Raw genomic sequence first — 17,130 nt, 5'->3', positions numbered from 1 at the left:
CAAGATGACTGCCGATTGTACCCCGGGGGGTTGACTGATTTCTGTTTGGCCTCCATTTTGAACCCTTATTATGACGCTAGCTTTGGGAGGATTTGCCTCCGCGAACATTCCTAAATCCTTCCTTAGGTGTGCTAAATGTTTAAGGAGACAGTCATCTTTCTTGTTCAAGGTATGTCAGGCGTTGTGGTAGTTTTGTAGATTTTTCATATATTAATACGACAAAGTGAGTAATTATCGAGAATTGGCGGATAAAAACGCGATAATAGAAAATGTTCCAAAAATAAAAGGAAAAGATACTATGTTAGATTATTTCTTACTTTCAGACGAACCATAATAATTCCCAACATCTTGGCCAGCTAAAGTTCAATTAACGTGTCCCGTGGAGCGAAGAATGAAATATAAAAATGGTACCATCAGTGGTCGCCGTAAAATCCTCAACAATAAGTATTTTACGAGCCACTGTCCATTAGAGTCGGGTTATCGGTACTGCGATAATAATCCGTTTTAGATTCGATATTAAATGTTTGTTTTGCCAAGGGTTAATTAAAAATACTGCCGGAAAATTGGTATTTATTAATTCGATAACCGTCGCCCGGAGCTCCGCTTCTGATGGAATTTTGAAATAACAGCTCGCTGAATTTGTATTTTTAATGAATTTAATCAACGAATTTGTCTATTTACCCGTTTATAATCGTCAAGCGAATTATAGCATATTAAATTGTATTTGTTTTTCAGGAATGCGTTCTAAGTCATCTTATGTCTATTGTACACTTTAATACTTCAACGTTGCAAGATATTGTAGAGCCCCCCAAGAGCGATTACTCGACCAATATGATCCGAAACAATTTTGGTAGGTAATAATTTTTTGTTTGATAGGTTATTACCTATACATTGCGTTCTTTTATATGGGTTCGGTCAAGATCGGACAGTAAAAACTTCTTAAAACTCTACAAAACACTGTGCGGACAAATATTCAGATTCCCAACAGTTGTTTTTACTCGAACTCTGATTCACCTGGCGGAAATTAACATTTGTCAGGACCGATTTCAGTCGCCACTTTATTCCTTGTTTACGTATGAAAATTCAGAGACTCCAACCAAATGCCCGAGACCTAATGTAAATTTGGTAAGGGCGAGGAAGTTTTCATAAAATTTGAATTGTAGATTATTACAAATAAGTTTATAAAATAGCCGCTTTCGGGTGTCTTGTTAATGGACTCTGTGGCTTACTTTGGCCATTTTGCTTTAGTGTTGTACAGGTATTCGGCTCATTACAATTTTGTGGGTGTTTAATAAGTAATGTGTACCGCAAAATATTATGCTTTCGTATAATAATGTCCTATTTATTGTCTACACAATATTTATGTATTTAACAAAAAATCACGCATCCGTCCCGAAGGTCTAAAACAATATTAGTTAGCAACTAGAAAAATATTAATCTATGTGCTAACTGCAAAAAAGACTGCTCAATACGTTGTGAGTACTATAAGTATAGGTACGTATTAAATTTGTCAAATTTAGGTATACATCGAGCGCTATGAGATTTTTTTTTCTTCGTTATTATGAAAAATTTGAACTTCTCAACAACTCTAACTCTTAATAAAAACCTACGAAACTCCATAACAAGAGAAAAGGTTTGAGAAAAAATCGTAGAAAGTAGACGTTAAAATAAATTTAATACAAGCGCTGAGCGATATTGCTCTCATAAAATGAGTAGGCGTTATCTAGCACGTCGTGACAAACTGTTTCAGCCACCGAACTACGAAATTAATGGACTTCGTGAGAGTTTTTGTGACTCAACATAGTTAATGTTTAACGCTTAGTTCGTTGCGTATAAGTCCTAGGTTAACAGAGTTATTTTTATAAGCTATACCTACGTAGATACCTAAGTACATAATTATGACAAAGCTTCCTTCCCCGAAGTGAAGTTTGGGACTAGATTTTTCCACTAGTCACGAGATCTGCCTAGATACTTCATTTGCTTCATCAACCTTTTTAATTAAGGAACTTCTGGAATACGTTGGACTTTTCACATGTATGTTTCATATCGGATAGCGTTTCTCCACGGGTTTTTGGTTTACGCGGTCGAAGTTGCGTGGAATTTAAATTTAGACGTTTAGAGGCCTGTTGATTTTGATTCGAGCAGAACATTGCGGCTCATCTGAACATGTTATATCAAAAACAATTCCTTACGAAACTTCTTGGTTATAATTATTACTTCGAGATTGCGAACACATATAATAGAATTCCATTTAATTCGTAACTTCTTAGCCCCATCGTTCTTATGAGGCCAAAACTCCATCATGTTTCATTTACGGAAGCCGAGGAACAACAAAAGTGCACTTAATTCCAAACAACTTCCAGGAGATTTACGAGTATTGCGCTAAGTGAAATATATTTCGCTGTTGCATACTTTTATTATGAAATACCTATAAACATGGTGCAGCTTTTACCTTGATCTATTAAGATTTTTGACCGTGATTCTGGATTGGGTGCGTGAGGTTTCCTTCGCAGGGGATGCTAAATCTGTATTGGATCATGGTTACACATCAAGTTGCCTGAATGTGCAAGTTTAATCACGATATTTTCCAATATTGTAAAAACATTCTTCCAAACATACTTCTTGTTCTTCCTCCTGAATATAGTCCCCGTTACATCCTCACCACTCTGAAGAACCCGGGGTACGCTTGACTATAATCCTGGATAAGATAAGTCAGGTTTTAGCATAAAGGGATAGGAGTCCCTGACTTACGCTACCCAGGCATTAGTAACGCCTTACCTTAACTAAGTTTCCTGAATGCGCAAGATTCCTCACGTTATATTCCCACATCGTAAATGCATTCTTCCAAACATCTTTTCAAAATGGTTAAAACCCTTAGTAGCGCAATATTCTAAATTGTACTTTTCCTCTTACTCTCAGAAACAATTGCGGCTCAAATGGCATTATAATGCTGTAGCCACAATAAAATAGACTGATAGAAATATATGTACTTCTGCCCGCAGTGTCAGAGCAATTTGTATTTCACTATTTGCGTAATAAGGTACAATTTGGTGTAACATAAATATCAATATCGTTACAACAATGTTTCAGGGAGGTCTTACAAATGAATTGGCAGTACAAGTAGTACAACTAACAAATTGTACATTGAACAAACGACCCTAATAAGAATATATGTTTTAAAGAGATACCTAATCAAAGAACTCTTATTAATATTTTTAAACAACTTGGCAAGTTGTAAGATGTAATCTCTCCTCACCTCACCGGAAAAGGAATGGTCACGGAATGATGTTCGTATGAATCATTTTCTAAATCGTATTACCTACTTACATTTTCTCTAAGCTAAATTTGTCGATTCTGTTGTCTCTGTATACAAGGAAAATTGAGATTCAGGTAGTGACAGGTTACTAGCCCAGCGCCTTAAAGAAGAATCCCAAGTTATCATCCCATTTATGATCGGCAGTAGATCCCTTTGCAATCAGACTAGCATTGAAGTTCTAAGTGATACAAATTATTTTTTTAGAAATGTAAATGGAAAATAAAGTACGTAATGGCTGATTACATATAGTCACGTCTATAGGTAAACAGAGCCAACAGTCTCTCGAAAAGACCGAAAGCACACGTTCATCTTAATATTTTAAATTTAAAAAAAAAATATTTTAAATAAAATTATAAAATAAATAATAAATTAACATTAAAATAAGTAGTAATAATAGTATAGTAATAAGTAATACATCGCGTTAACAAACGATGTCAGTAATACAAAAGGTTAAAAACTTTTATCGAACAAATAATAGCAGACTCCTTGGAGTAAAGGGTTTTAATAAGTTAAAGAAAAGGAATGATTTATCAAATTCAATTAAAAAATATCTAAGTTATTTATCTTTGTTACATATTAATTAGATTTCATTGGGACGTTCGACACAAAAGGTATTAGAAGTCACCAGAGGTACATGTACAATTTTAATCAAATTCAGCGTCTCGGTACAAAAAGGTCAAATAGTAGCCATTCAGTGAAGGGAATAGAGAACAAATTCAATAAGGTAGGTGGTAAATCTCAATTGTTGTGCGCCTTCATCAATACCCATAGCATAAAATAACGAAGTTACAAAACTAAGACTTCACACAATATTCGTTATAATGTTAATACATGCATGCCTGCATTTAATATTTCGCATAAGTTACTTTCAAAATAGATAAAGCCAAAGTCTGGAAATGAGCTATCACGCTCAGCCAAGCTATCCAACTGGACGTTCTATGATTCAGTTTATGATAGGTTGAATTGAAACTAAAATGAGCTTAATGACAGGTTAATAGATGACTATTTTTTATACAGTTGCTTAAGACCTGAAGTTGAAATCTGCAATATTATATGATATTAAACAAAAAAGAATGTCAGGTTTGTCATATACGATGACTACCCCGCAAGGGATATAGACGTCAACATATGTATGTACGTAATTAAACATAGTTTAGTTACTACTCGTCAAAACTCACTAAGTGTTTTTTATTTATATTTCACATAAGTATCATATTTGTGTGTAAGTTTTTCTGTACTTTCTTTATTTTGTGTAGCAATAGGGATTCAGTAAACATTGTAAATAAGGTGGGAATTCGTGGAAAGTGCCCAGTTTTCCATTTTATTGGACGCAATCAATGCGATTTGGGATCAAAAGGACTTGTGGCGCTTTACAATGTTTTAATTATCGCCAAAGTTAATATGAGAGAGAAGCTCTATAAAGGAATCTTTGCACGTGTAATTAAAAATAAAGTATAACTTAATGTAGGTACTCCAATACAAAATGGAAGCAAGAATTATTACAAAAGGAAGCCTGGACCACGAGCAATCTCCTGGCTAAAGAATCTACGCCAATAGCACAAAAAGACCCCAATTTTGGAGCAGTTGTCTAAAAAGAATAAAGTTTAATGTTGCCTACATAGCTACTCAATTGGAGTTGTCACCACAAAAAACAAAGTTAGTATATTGTTCATAATAACTTATTTTTTCTTCTAACGTATATAGGCTTGTTAGCATGTTTCTATATTTAAAATAAGTATAATAATGAGACTTTTTTCCAATCTGTCAATAATGTGTAACAAAGATTTTCGTCAGTCAGTCTGTATATTTGTATTCACATTATGTGAAAATCTAATGATTTGAATGTGATTTTCTCAGATGTGTCATGATGTCCAACTGAATACCCTTCTGAGGGGGCAATACAGTAACTGCTCAACATTGTATTTATGTTGTCACAGATTGCATTTTACAAACAAAGTCGCGAGCAAAAGCTAGTAGTGATTATACCTAATAATCTCAGATAATTTGTTTACATTCAAACGCTCCTCGCAATCAATTAACCTTTACTTCGTAATGGATGTACCTACCTATCTACAAAAAAAATATGACATAACTACAATAGAAGATATTGGCATTGACATATGCAAATTACGCGGTAGCGTAAGGTACGTACCTATTTTTTGTTTGAACAGAGTTGGGTAGGTTTTAAAATCCATATTTTTTATGATCATGAGATTATTTGCTTGGTGCAAATAATATAATTACCTATATAATGTACGTACATGCAATGGCTATGGAAAAAAAACGCAACATCATGTTTCGTTTTTTTTCCATAGCATTCACACACAAAATCTTCTGAGCGGATTTTGATGACAATTCGGTACACGGATTTAAATCATCTGGAATAATATGTGCGGTGACGGAACTAGCTAGTTTAGAACAAGGAATCTATGACTAGGTTACTAGAAAAAAGTAAATACTATAATCTACAAGCAATAATTCAAAATTGTACATATTGTTATATCTTCACGATTTAGAAGGTCAATAGCATTGTGAAGTATCCTGGATACGGTGAAACAAAGCGATTCCTCCAGTTTGAACATCCAGAAATTTCCGCAATTCAATGTTTCGGAGATCAAACCTTAGCCTGGTGTAGTCTCATTGGTACCCAGAGCATTTTCTTCGATGAACTGTAATTTCAAAGCAAGAATCGTGCCAAGTGAAAACATGTAGTCACTGTCTACTCTTCCGGGAAAGAGGCTGATTTTATGTATGTATAAATTGAAAATAATTTAATAAAAGGAGAATTTTATCAATTCAGCTGTATGTTTAAAACGCGTTATTATGAACCGATTTCGATAATATTTTTTTAATGCCTAATTTGTGTGAGTTTCTAGGCCTCCTCTTTGTCTCTTTAATTAAACAATTAAATTAAAATTAACGTATGATATTGTTTTTTTACAAAACTAGTACTAGTACCTAAAAATTTGTGAGTATTTTATTACAAATCTTTGTCTTTTTTCTATTCTTTTCTTTATTTTACTTTGATTAAGGATGCAATTATTTTTTTAATAAATTAATTTCAGCTCCAAAGGGAGTAGTAATACAAAGGTTTTCTAAGACAAACGAAACTTCTCAAACGAAGAAAGGATTTTCAAGTATCAAAATTGTGATAAACTTGAGGCAATTGTGCGGTTTCCTTTCATTTACGAAGTTCACAAGGCAAAGGGTTCTAAACATTCTCCAAAATGAATCGAGTAGACTCGTTCTGGAAAAATCATCGCAAATCAATATTATTGCGAACAGTAAGTAAATTCAATTTATGAGATGATCGTAGAAATCTTTGGTTCTTGATACGAGTGTGCTGACAGAATATTTGCATTATTTCTGTTGACAAATTATCAAAATAATGAAAAACAAACTTTATAAGAAGTAATCGGTTCTTTGTTGTTGAACAGGAATTCCTTTGTGTCCTTTGTGTAACAGGAATATATAAACTTTCCTAAATCTTTTACGCATATCGTAATACGATAGGTAATTATCTAAACTTTTTATACAAAATACGAAAGGACATTAAAATATTATCTTCTTCTTTATCCCTTATTAAGGGTCTCTTCTCTTCACTTCTTTGCGCCAGGTCAATCTGTCCTGGGTTGTCACATCGGGAAGTGGGCTTTGTTGAGGTCTCTGTCGATGCTTGACCAGATCAGTGGCGGGCAGTTTCGTCCTCTTTAGCTTCGGGTAAGTTCATGGCGACTGACACCATGGTCCCCACAGCGCCTTATATGGCCATACCATCAGGAAAGAAAACAAATAAGTTATAAAAAAAATCAATTAAAAATATATACTATAAACTGTATGTTGTATTAATCATGATTCCCTCTTCATACAAACTAAAACCTCAAGGTTTTCTGCAAGTGTACCTAGTAGAATATAAAGTAACCCATCCTATTCCCATCTCAAATCAAAAAGTACCCCAATTTATAGAAAAGTACCTTATTGACAGCTAATTTACCCCGAGCACTTCACTCAAATAAACTTCGTCGATTTCTCCCGAACCCTCTGGATTACCGGGAAATCACGGGAGTCTTGATTTGATTGATAAGGTGGTTTCGCATGAACATGATATTATACTCCTGTAACTTCATTGTTATTTTTGTTTTTAATATAGGTCAAACTTATTATTGAACTTTTATCTCCAGTTTTTAAAGAAGGAGTTTATATAAACGATATTTTTTTTATCTTTTTGAGAAAATTAATTAATTACTGCAGTAACGCATTGCAGAAAACAAGAATTTTGCTAAAGTTTAATCGAAGAGGTAATAATTAAACAGGTTTTTGCCTTCTTATATAACGTATTACTAATTAAGGCAAAGATGGACGTTAGAAAATTTCTTCAGCAGAAAAAGTAAGTCCATAACACGAAAATACGCATTTATAGAGTGCTCAAATTAAAATTCATACTTTTATCATACAATTTTAAAAATAAAAAGACCAATTCAATCTCATACAATGTCCTCTACACGTGCAAGCCTCAAACATAAAAACCCAAAGGGGTTTTCCTTTTTCTTCCTGCTAAAAATTCATCGGTGTTTACTTATTACTACGTCGTCTTGTACAACAAACGAGTGTGGCCCGGATTTACGTCAATATACTCAATCTTCGTCAAAAGGTCCCTTTTTAATGGCGAACCCAACCTTTCACTTAACTTTGTGAAATAAACATAATTTTGGGGCCATGGTAGTATACACAAGTGGGTTTAAAACAGCTTCTGGGCACTCGTTTCTCAAAGCGTTTCGGGACAGTTTGATTTTCAGAATTTCGTTGTAAAAAATTCTAGAGAACTGAATTTTAGACAGCCAGAACTTTATTTTGGGTAATATTAACTGTTGATTCTAACTTAACGCTATTACAATTTTAAATAAAATTTTTGTAAATAATGGTAGAATACATTCGATATGAACAGATTTATTAACGACTGATTGAAAAATTAATGATAAAAATTGTTTAATTTTATCGAGTTATACCTACATTACATTTATAAAAGTTAAAAATCTGGATTAATTGAAACTATCAATATAACTTCAACATTGCAGCAATGACTGCCATTTATATTGAATCCAATTATTGTGTAATTATGATCTAATTAGGTTAAAAGGCCCTTCGTTCACTGAGCGATAAAAAGCGTCGACAACTACGAGTATTAACTAACTTATAAAGTGAAAAATCGTTTTGATTGAATTCCATCGTAAAGCCATTGAGCTGAATATGGTCTCCGAATCTTTTCTCTGACTACTAAACTATTGGCTCTGTCTACCTCGTATGGAATACAGACGTAAAATATATGAAGGTAATTGTTGTGAAAAACACGAATTAAACATAGACAAACTAAATGGATAGATAGGACAATAAATGAAAAAAGATCGGAAAATGGGAAGACATACTGAGAATTATTCAATACTTCAACATAAAAAAGGAAACTGTAGGCAATGATGGCAACTGTCTATACATAAAAATTTATCATTATGAAGAGTGCTATAAACAACTAAACGTTACCTATCTTAATACTGGAACAAATAACTTAAAAAATAAAAAATGCAGCTCTACTTACTTGAAAAGTAAATAAACAACATTTTTTGGAGCGCAGTGTACGAATTGCCATAAATATCAAGTTCACAGCTACACAAAAGAATGCGTAGCTCATGACCAGTTGATATCAGTTAAAGTTGTGCGATGGGCGTGCGCAATACAAATAACGTGCCAAGTAATGAAAACAAGTTTAAATACAGCTATTTCGATGATATTTTGCCAAAATAACTGTAAAATATAAAAGCCAGGGATTAATTTACACATACACATAACAGGATATTTTTGGGTACGTACTACTTAAATTGATTTTTATTTTTTACATGTTACGTATTGTTTTTTTAATTTGTTTTCGCATTGGCTTAAGTGGAGTACACTATTTATTTTTTATTTATTAAATAGCAGTTACTTCATCACTAAAAAATAATTTCATGTTTTGGGTTTATTTCTACAAGTATACATATCTATTTTCTCGCATGTCATCTTGTAAGACAACCATGGAAGGTTTTAGAGTTTTCCTCTTTCAAAAAACCCACAAAGCAATTTGTTTACAAATTAAACAGCATCTGATAGAACAAGAACCTTAATAAAATAATACCTTTTCTTGTTAATAAATATTGTTACTTCTGGCCATTTGCATATTATGAGCAGTTACAAATTATAGTGATTAAGTAAATCGATATCTAATCATCGTATCGTCAAAGCGAACGAGTAGTTATCATTTCTCCTTACCGTGGATTTAGGGTAAAGCAATATAAATCAAATAATCTCAATCCCGTATAGGTATTTCTACACGAAAAATATGTTTCAAATTTTTAAACATAGCCTCTAAACGAAAATGATGTTTTTAATATCGGTGAGGGCATTGACCGTGACATTCTTGTTTTGTTTTTGAATCAAAACCAGTCAACACGCAAATACGATGTGTTAGGTTTTGATTTCATTTGAAACCTCTTAATATCTTTTTGGCGATAGTTCCGTTAACATTCTTACCTCAGTGGAGAGGAGACCAGGGTTTACCTTTAACCATGATTCTGACTTAGATAGATCAAGTTTGAACATGGATCTCCCGCTTCTGCATAACGTTTTTATAAGCGGCACCTTAACAGTTCTACCACCGAGACTTTTTCATTTGAAACTCATTGATCTAAAACCTTAAATACTAAAAAATAAGAGAGAAGGACGTATGCAGGGATCATGACATGTTGAACAATGAAGTCTTTGCCTACCTCTATGGAAAAGAGGTGATTTTATGAACTTATTTATGTCAAAATAAAAAAAAATATCATTAACTGAGCATTGTGACTGCCAGTTATACTTTTTAAGAAACGTAGGACCTTGAGATAAAGTAATTTATACTTTTGTAACATAACCATGACTTACAACATAAAGTAACTCGCCAAACTTGCCGATCGAGTTCGTTTCGATGACGACATTGGATTTCCAGCGTTTTTTATATCATTATTTTATTAAAGCAAGACCTTTGGCATAACAAAGTTTTAAAGAGGTTTTTAAGTATATACCTAATGTTGTATTGTCTTCGCTGCAAGAGGAAATAAAACATCTATATCATACCATAGATATATTGTATAAGCCAATTAAGGAAATGGGTTATAAACTAGTAGGTACAACTAATATTATTTTAGGCAATGGGCTCGCAACCTGTTACTATCTAAGTCTCAATTATCTCATGAATCCAACCAGCTAATCGTCGCCAAGCAGTCTTTTCGAAACTGATGATTCCGTCTTCACAGGAAAATATGAAGACGTCATATTGTTTTATTAATTGTTATAACAGAAAATACCAAACACATTTCAAAATAAATTTTCTCGTCCACGCTTGGCATGAGTTTTAAGTACAAGTAGGTTGGCTGGAAGAGATCCTACTTAGGGATAAGCCTTTGTATTGTACTACTGTTTTATATTTATAATGTACTCCCTTAGTGAACAAGCATTAACTTACTTAGTTACATTAAACACAACTGGGATAAACACCAAATTGATTGACTGAAAAATATTTACGATGCATTTCCAGATCATGTCTCCAAACCCAGAGGCACAAACTAGTTTTCCTCAGTTGCCATACCCTTTACTCCGGAACGAAGAACCAAAATTGGCACAGCAATGGTTGAAGGGCAAAAGAATTCAAGATGGCGCCGAAGGTCTATGGAGGATACATGACAATTTGTATGATCTCACGAACTTTATCGCTAGCCACCCGGGTGGGTCTCAGTGGATACTTTTTACTAAGGTAATTATTATTTAGGTTTTAATCAACAAATTTATTAACATAGAAAACTTATAGATATGATAAACACAAGCATTTTTAGGGTTTTGGAATCAATTTGTCCCACAGAAAAATGTAGAAGGTTCAAGAGTGTGTTATTATTCCTTCTTTCAAGTTATATAAGGCTTATTTTTAAGTGCCGTGTGGTTCCCGGCACCAATACAAAAGAGAATAGGACCACTCCATCTCTTTCCCATGAATATCGTAAAAGGCGACTTAGGGGTAGGCTTACAAACTTGGGATTCTTCTTTAGGCGATGGGCTAGCAATTTGAATCTCAATTCTATTATAAAGCCAAATAGCTGAACGTGGTCATTCTGTATTTTCAAGACTGTCTACCCCGCAAGGGATATAGACGTGACCATTTATATGTATGTATGTAAAAGGCTTATTATTTTACTTAATAAAATTATGAGTACCCAAAATAAGGCTACGCAATAAAACATATTCTTTTGAAAACAATCAATTTTGTTTGAAACTTCTTCAATTGTGGACAAACTGACCTAAATAAAATAACTATAAAAACGCATCAATTGCAATTGTGTAGCAATATCTTTATTTGAATCTAGATTTTAATCATACAAGTCAATAAAAAAATTACCTACAATGTAGACAATACAAAAACTGTTATTATTTTTACATTGTTACGTACATAATGATATTCTGTTGAAGTCAATCCTTCAATTAGAATATTCATGTAATAATAAATGATGCAACTCATCTTCTTCTTCCTGGCGTTAATGTTTGTTAAATTCTGACCTCTCTAGAGAGAACCCTGGGGTGCATTTTGACCATGATTTTTGATTGTTTGAGTCAGACACAAAGCCACTGCCGTCTGTCCTCCGCAACCTTTTTTGCGTGACCTTTATAGGGGAACCTAACCCATATTGGATGATGTTAAAGGTTGCATTTGATGTATGTAGGTACCCATTTCCTTAGTCCTTACAACATCTATGGAGAGGTCTTCTTCCACTAAAGTGCCAATAACCACACGGCACAAAAACATGGCATGAATTATACAAGTATTAAATTTATTTCGCTTAATTACTTAAAGAATATTTCATAAAAATATGATATAAAATGCATATCCTTATTATTCTCTTTTGTAATGCACTGAATAAAATCATTGAATTGTACACCTCGGTCGCCTAAGCAAGGTGAACGAGGTGAATATGTAAGTTCAAGGTACATTAAGAAGTCCATTTTGACTGCCTTGAATTTCAAATTACAATGACTGACAATACAGGAAGTATTGTCAGTCATTCTTATTTGAAATTTAAGCTTGACCATAGAAATCGGAACAGTATTATCTTAATATACCATACTGATTTTTATGAGTTTGGAGTGTACGAGTGTGTGTACTAAAATGTGAACTTTAAACTTCAAGTATTTCGAAAGAGTGATTTTTATAGGAAAGAAGCTGGTGACAAAACGTAAGCCTCGTTTAAAAAAAAAAACTAATTAGACTTAGGGTATCAAATGCCAAGGGACTGAGCAGAATTGAATGTGAACTCGTGAGAGAGAATAGTTTTTTTTTCTTACACTACAAAGTATTATGCTACGCTCAAGTACTTTATTGAATTCATTATAAACTTAACTCAAAATTCATTAACTCTTATTGTGAATTCTAATTAAATTTCCCATCTCATAAGTAGTTTGCTTTAAGCTGTATCCCGGCGACTCTGCCAAGTTAAACTTTAATTTAAAAAATAATTATTCGTACAATATTCTTTTCAGGGTACCGATATCACAGAGCAGTTTGAAACTCACCATTTGAAAGGAATAGCCGAGGAAATACTGCCTAATTACTTCGTAAAGAAGGCGAAAGCACCAAGAAATTCCCCTTTTACTTTTGAAGAGCACGGGTTTTATAAGACTCTCAAATTAAAAGTTATGCAGAAAATGAAGGATATGCCAAAGGATCTTAGGAGAAAAAGTGATTTTGTAACTGATTTGTTATTATTGGCTTGTGCTGTGTTAAGTCCTATGAGTTGTTGGGCTTGGAACAAGAGTTATATCTTGGGTGCATCTTTAACGGTTTTAAATAGCTTAGCATTGAGCAGTCTGATGACTTGTGCTCATAATTATTTTCATAGAACAGATAGTTGGCGTATGTACCTATTTAACTTAGGTGGATTATCGTACTCGTAAGTATTTTTTTTTAATATACGTGATATAAAAATATTTAATTTTGTGCCTCTAAATCCCGGAAAACGTCTTAAAGACCTTACTCTTAAAATAATGATGACATTAACACATTACGAAATCTCCGTGAACAATTTAGTAAAAACAATGTTTCTCGCGACTAAATGTTAATATAATGCTGATAATTGATTTTATTTTGACAATTTGATTATTTCACTATTGACCTTCGACTCCAAAATAAAAACCTATACGATATACATGTCTACCGTAATTATCAAGTCCGTATGAAAATTATTAAAGTACAATGTCATTATTTTTCCACTGATTTTCATAAACAGGCAAAAGATACAAACAGCTCAATAATCACGTACCTACATACCAATGTAATTACTCATAAAAAATACACAAATTGTGAGTATAAGTAATTTATTTTATTCTTGATAAAATCGCAGCCAGCAGCATCATTTTTCCATAACAAAGTAGTGCAGAAGAAAGACTACGTGCATACTCTTTTCTTGCATAATGTAAAAATTGGCTTAGCATTATTACTATAAGTCGTTTGTATAATTATTTTATCCTTAATTTTTTCAGAGACTGGCGCATCTCTCACGCTATGTCCCATCATATGCACACGAACACTCTTCAAGACATCGAACTGAGCATGATCGAGCCTTTTCTTCAGTTCATGCCGTATAGAAATAAGCCATTTTGGGCCCGTTTGGGAGCATTTTACTTTCCAGTCATCTACGCTTTTGCGTCTTTGACTATTATGATAAAAGAGTAAGTAACTATGTTATTTATTTCATTGACGTTTTTCCCATCAACAACTTACATACCCTCGTAGCTTCCAAGAGGTTTAGTCTTTCTTTCTCTTCTAAAAGCGGGCTGAATATTAGATTTCTGGGTATTGGGCTTTGAAGTTGTGGACCTGTCAGAATTAAAAAAATTGTTTACCTGCCTCATATCACATATTTTCCTTGGGAAATACAAAGCAAATAATACTAAATTAACCGATCTTCATTTATATTAAGTCCATCGGTAGCACCAAAGTCATTTTGGTCAAAGCGGTGAGACAGTTTGACAAATTCAAAGCTGATTTTATGAGATAATTTATAAAAATACCTAAATCAATGTTATCGTTATCAATCATGTGTTAATTACTTAATTTCTGAAGATAGAATCGTTACTAGAAACTTGATTGTAAGCTACTCGTAAATAGGTACTTAATCAGTTTGATCGTGCCAAGGAATACAGACACGTAAGCGGGTTTTAGTTTGGATGAATTGCGTTTTACTGGAGATTGCTGGCAACTAGTTCACGCTCCGTAGAACACGTTAAACAATGTTACGCATGTAGACAAAATGTAAGTTACTAGGTTCTGTGAGTAGGCAAAATAAATATTTTCTGAAAAAATCTGCAGTTTGCAATTTATCTGACATTTAAATAACTTCGTCAGTCACTGCAGAGTTTATAACAAAATCTTTATATTTATTTTTTGTTAGATATGGTTTGATAAGCATTTCGTTTATCTTATTTAGCATTTTTTTATCTCCTTACTCAAAAAAGTTTAAATTAGGAATATTATTCTTTTTGTATAATTTTCTCTTAAATATTGCTCTATAATTTTTTTTTGATACATTTCCAATTGAGCATTTGATTATCCGTCATTAACGAGTCAAGATCTCAATCATAAAACATAATTATGTTTTTCTTCATACATAACAAATATTTCAACCTTTCAACTGGGTTCAATTTTAACGCTTCGCTTGACAGTGTGTCATCTTTTATATTCAACATATTTTATTACTTTCAGTTTCACAGTCTCGCTCCTGAAATTTGAAGGGAAGAGCTTAAATTGGTCTCACCTTTTACCCCTAACTGTACCCGTTTGGATGTGGTACTTCAGCGATGTGTCCCTACCATGGGTGGTGGCCGTATGGATTGCTACAATAATGGGTTCTAGTTTCTTCTTCGTCTTCTATGGCCTGACTGCAGGTCACCATGACCACACTAATTTCTTCGACGGAGATATTCCCAGGTACGTGTTATGAAGAGTTTTGACTATGCAAACTGAAAGATGAAGCAACTGACACTAGGGCTCTAAACTTAGCTGCACTTAAAACCCAACTGAAACCATTCAGTTATGAGAAATAATTGAAAAGCTGGACAGAGGTTAATTACCTTAATCTAACAAGAAATTCGAATGAAAGGTTTTCATCATATGGCTCAGGAAATGGCAGCATTGCATTAAATATAAACAAAAACGTTGTACCCTTGCCGAAACTAAATATAGTAAAAAGAAAAGTGCAACTTAAAAATCCATGTTTTACTGTCCTCCGCGTATCCGACAATTTCGCAGAGTGTAAGCCAAAAATGTCATTGAAGCCGAGCATTGAAGATTCAAAACTTTCCAGATAACGCTAAAAACTATATTTCGCACAAAGTTTTCAGACTCCAAATAGTAAAAGTTTAATGCACAAGTTTGTTCCACATATTTATTCAGCTTGATAGTTTTAACTACCTGAGACTTGAGGAGTACAAGGAAAGGTGCTTATCATTCTGTTTAACTCCATGCCTGTGTATAAATTAAATTAAAACTTTGGTACGAATGTTTGTTTAAAAGTTGATAATGCACAGAGTACTCCCAGATGTCGTAAAATGCTTATTAGCAAGTTTAAACGACATGTGAGTAAAATGTATATGGGCGTGTGAAGTTGTAACTAATTACATTATCTTAACATGAAGTTTGTCTATCCTAGTAATTTCATCAAGAAAGTCGTTAAATGTGGTTTCTTAAAATAAGTTCCTTCTTTAAATAGGCATTTAAGTATCACATCAAGAATGTAAGTGTATGAGGCAGAAGCAAAACCTGAATATTACGAAGTGAACATTTACACAAAACATAATATGCGATTCAAGGACCGAAAACTGAGAACGTCGAAAACCGGACCAAGTGAAGATCGAAACGCCGGAGGACGGACCCAGGGTCCAGAAACACATCTGTGGAGGGAACATGCAAATATAGGAGAGAGAGCTGCATATAAGTTATTTAAACTTTATTATACAAAATACAAATCTATAGCATAATTACCAGTCAACAGGTAAAAAATAAAACACTGCTTATATTCTTACAGGGACGAAACACTCGACTGGGGCATTCACCAGATGGACACGATCGTGGAAAGAATCGATTACGCAGGCAATCACTTCAAATCGATCACTCGATTCGGCGATCACGCTCTCCATCACCTTTTCCCAACACTAGATCATGCGGACCTCAAATATCTTTACCCAATTTTATTGGAGCATTGCGAAAAATTTGACATGCAATTGCGCACTACCACGTTTTATAACGCCATTGTGAGAAAGAGTAAACAACTAGCTAGAACGCAACCGAATGATTTTAGGAAAAATAAGTAATAAAATTTGGGATAATGGGCAGTAAAGATATGTGATAATTAAACAGGGAAGAAGTATTATATTTTTGATGTAACTAATAAACAAAAAGATGATTAATTTAAATTATAAGAGTCAATAGGTAAAAGTGACGTAGATTAAGTGATTAAATGTTATACTTACTTAAACTTTTTTTTAAATTAACTGTGGTTTTTATTATTATTGGTAAATTCAAATTATAAAATATCGCAAAGCGTCAACTGCTTAAAAAAAGTTATATCTAGGAAAAAACACAGGTCATAAAAACTACTCTATCTATAACGAAAATAACAGTTATCGTCAATGGCCAAATACTGAAATCATATCCAAGCAATAATTCTGCAGTGTTAAAATAGTAAACAAAATCTTTCAGGCGCTTTTGA

The 17,130-nt window shown here is 33.3% G+C and overlaps 1 protein-coding gene across 1 annotated transcript; it reads left to right on the top strand.

Moving 5' to 3' along the window:
• The first annotated feature begins 9,000 nt into the window (after positions 1-9,000).
• On the top strand, positions 9,001-16,909 carry LOC106134654 (cytochrome b5-related protein). The gene is made up of 6 exons (XM_013334749.2): positions 9,001-9,170; positions 10,917-11,132; positions 12,905-13,314; positions 13,904-14,092; positions 15,126-15,350; positions 16,447-16,909. The coding sequence occupies exons 2-6, from the start codon at positions 10,920-10,922 to the stop codon at positions 16,730-16,732; spliced, it is 1,323 nt and encodes a 440-aa protein (XP_013190203.2). The 5' UTR covers positions 9,001-9,170; positions 10,917-10,919; the 3' UTR covers positions 16,733-16,909.
• Positions 16,910-17,130: the final 221 nt, after the last annotated feature.

Source organism: Amyelois transitella, chromosome 9 (assembly GCF_032362555.1).
Source record: "Amyelois transitella isolate CPQ chromosome 9, ilAmyTran1.1, whole genome shotgun sequence".
Lineage (NCBI taxonomy): Eukaryota > Metazoa > Arthropoda > Insecta > Lepidoptera > Pyralidae > Amyelois > Amyelois transitella.
Note: the sequence above shows the minus strand (reverse complement) of the source record. Positions and strands in the feature narration are given on the sequence as shown.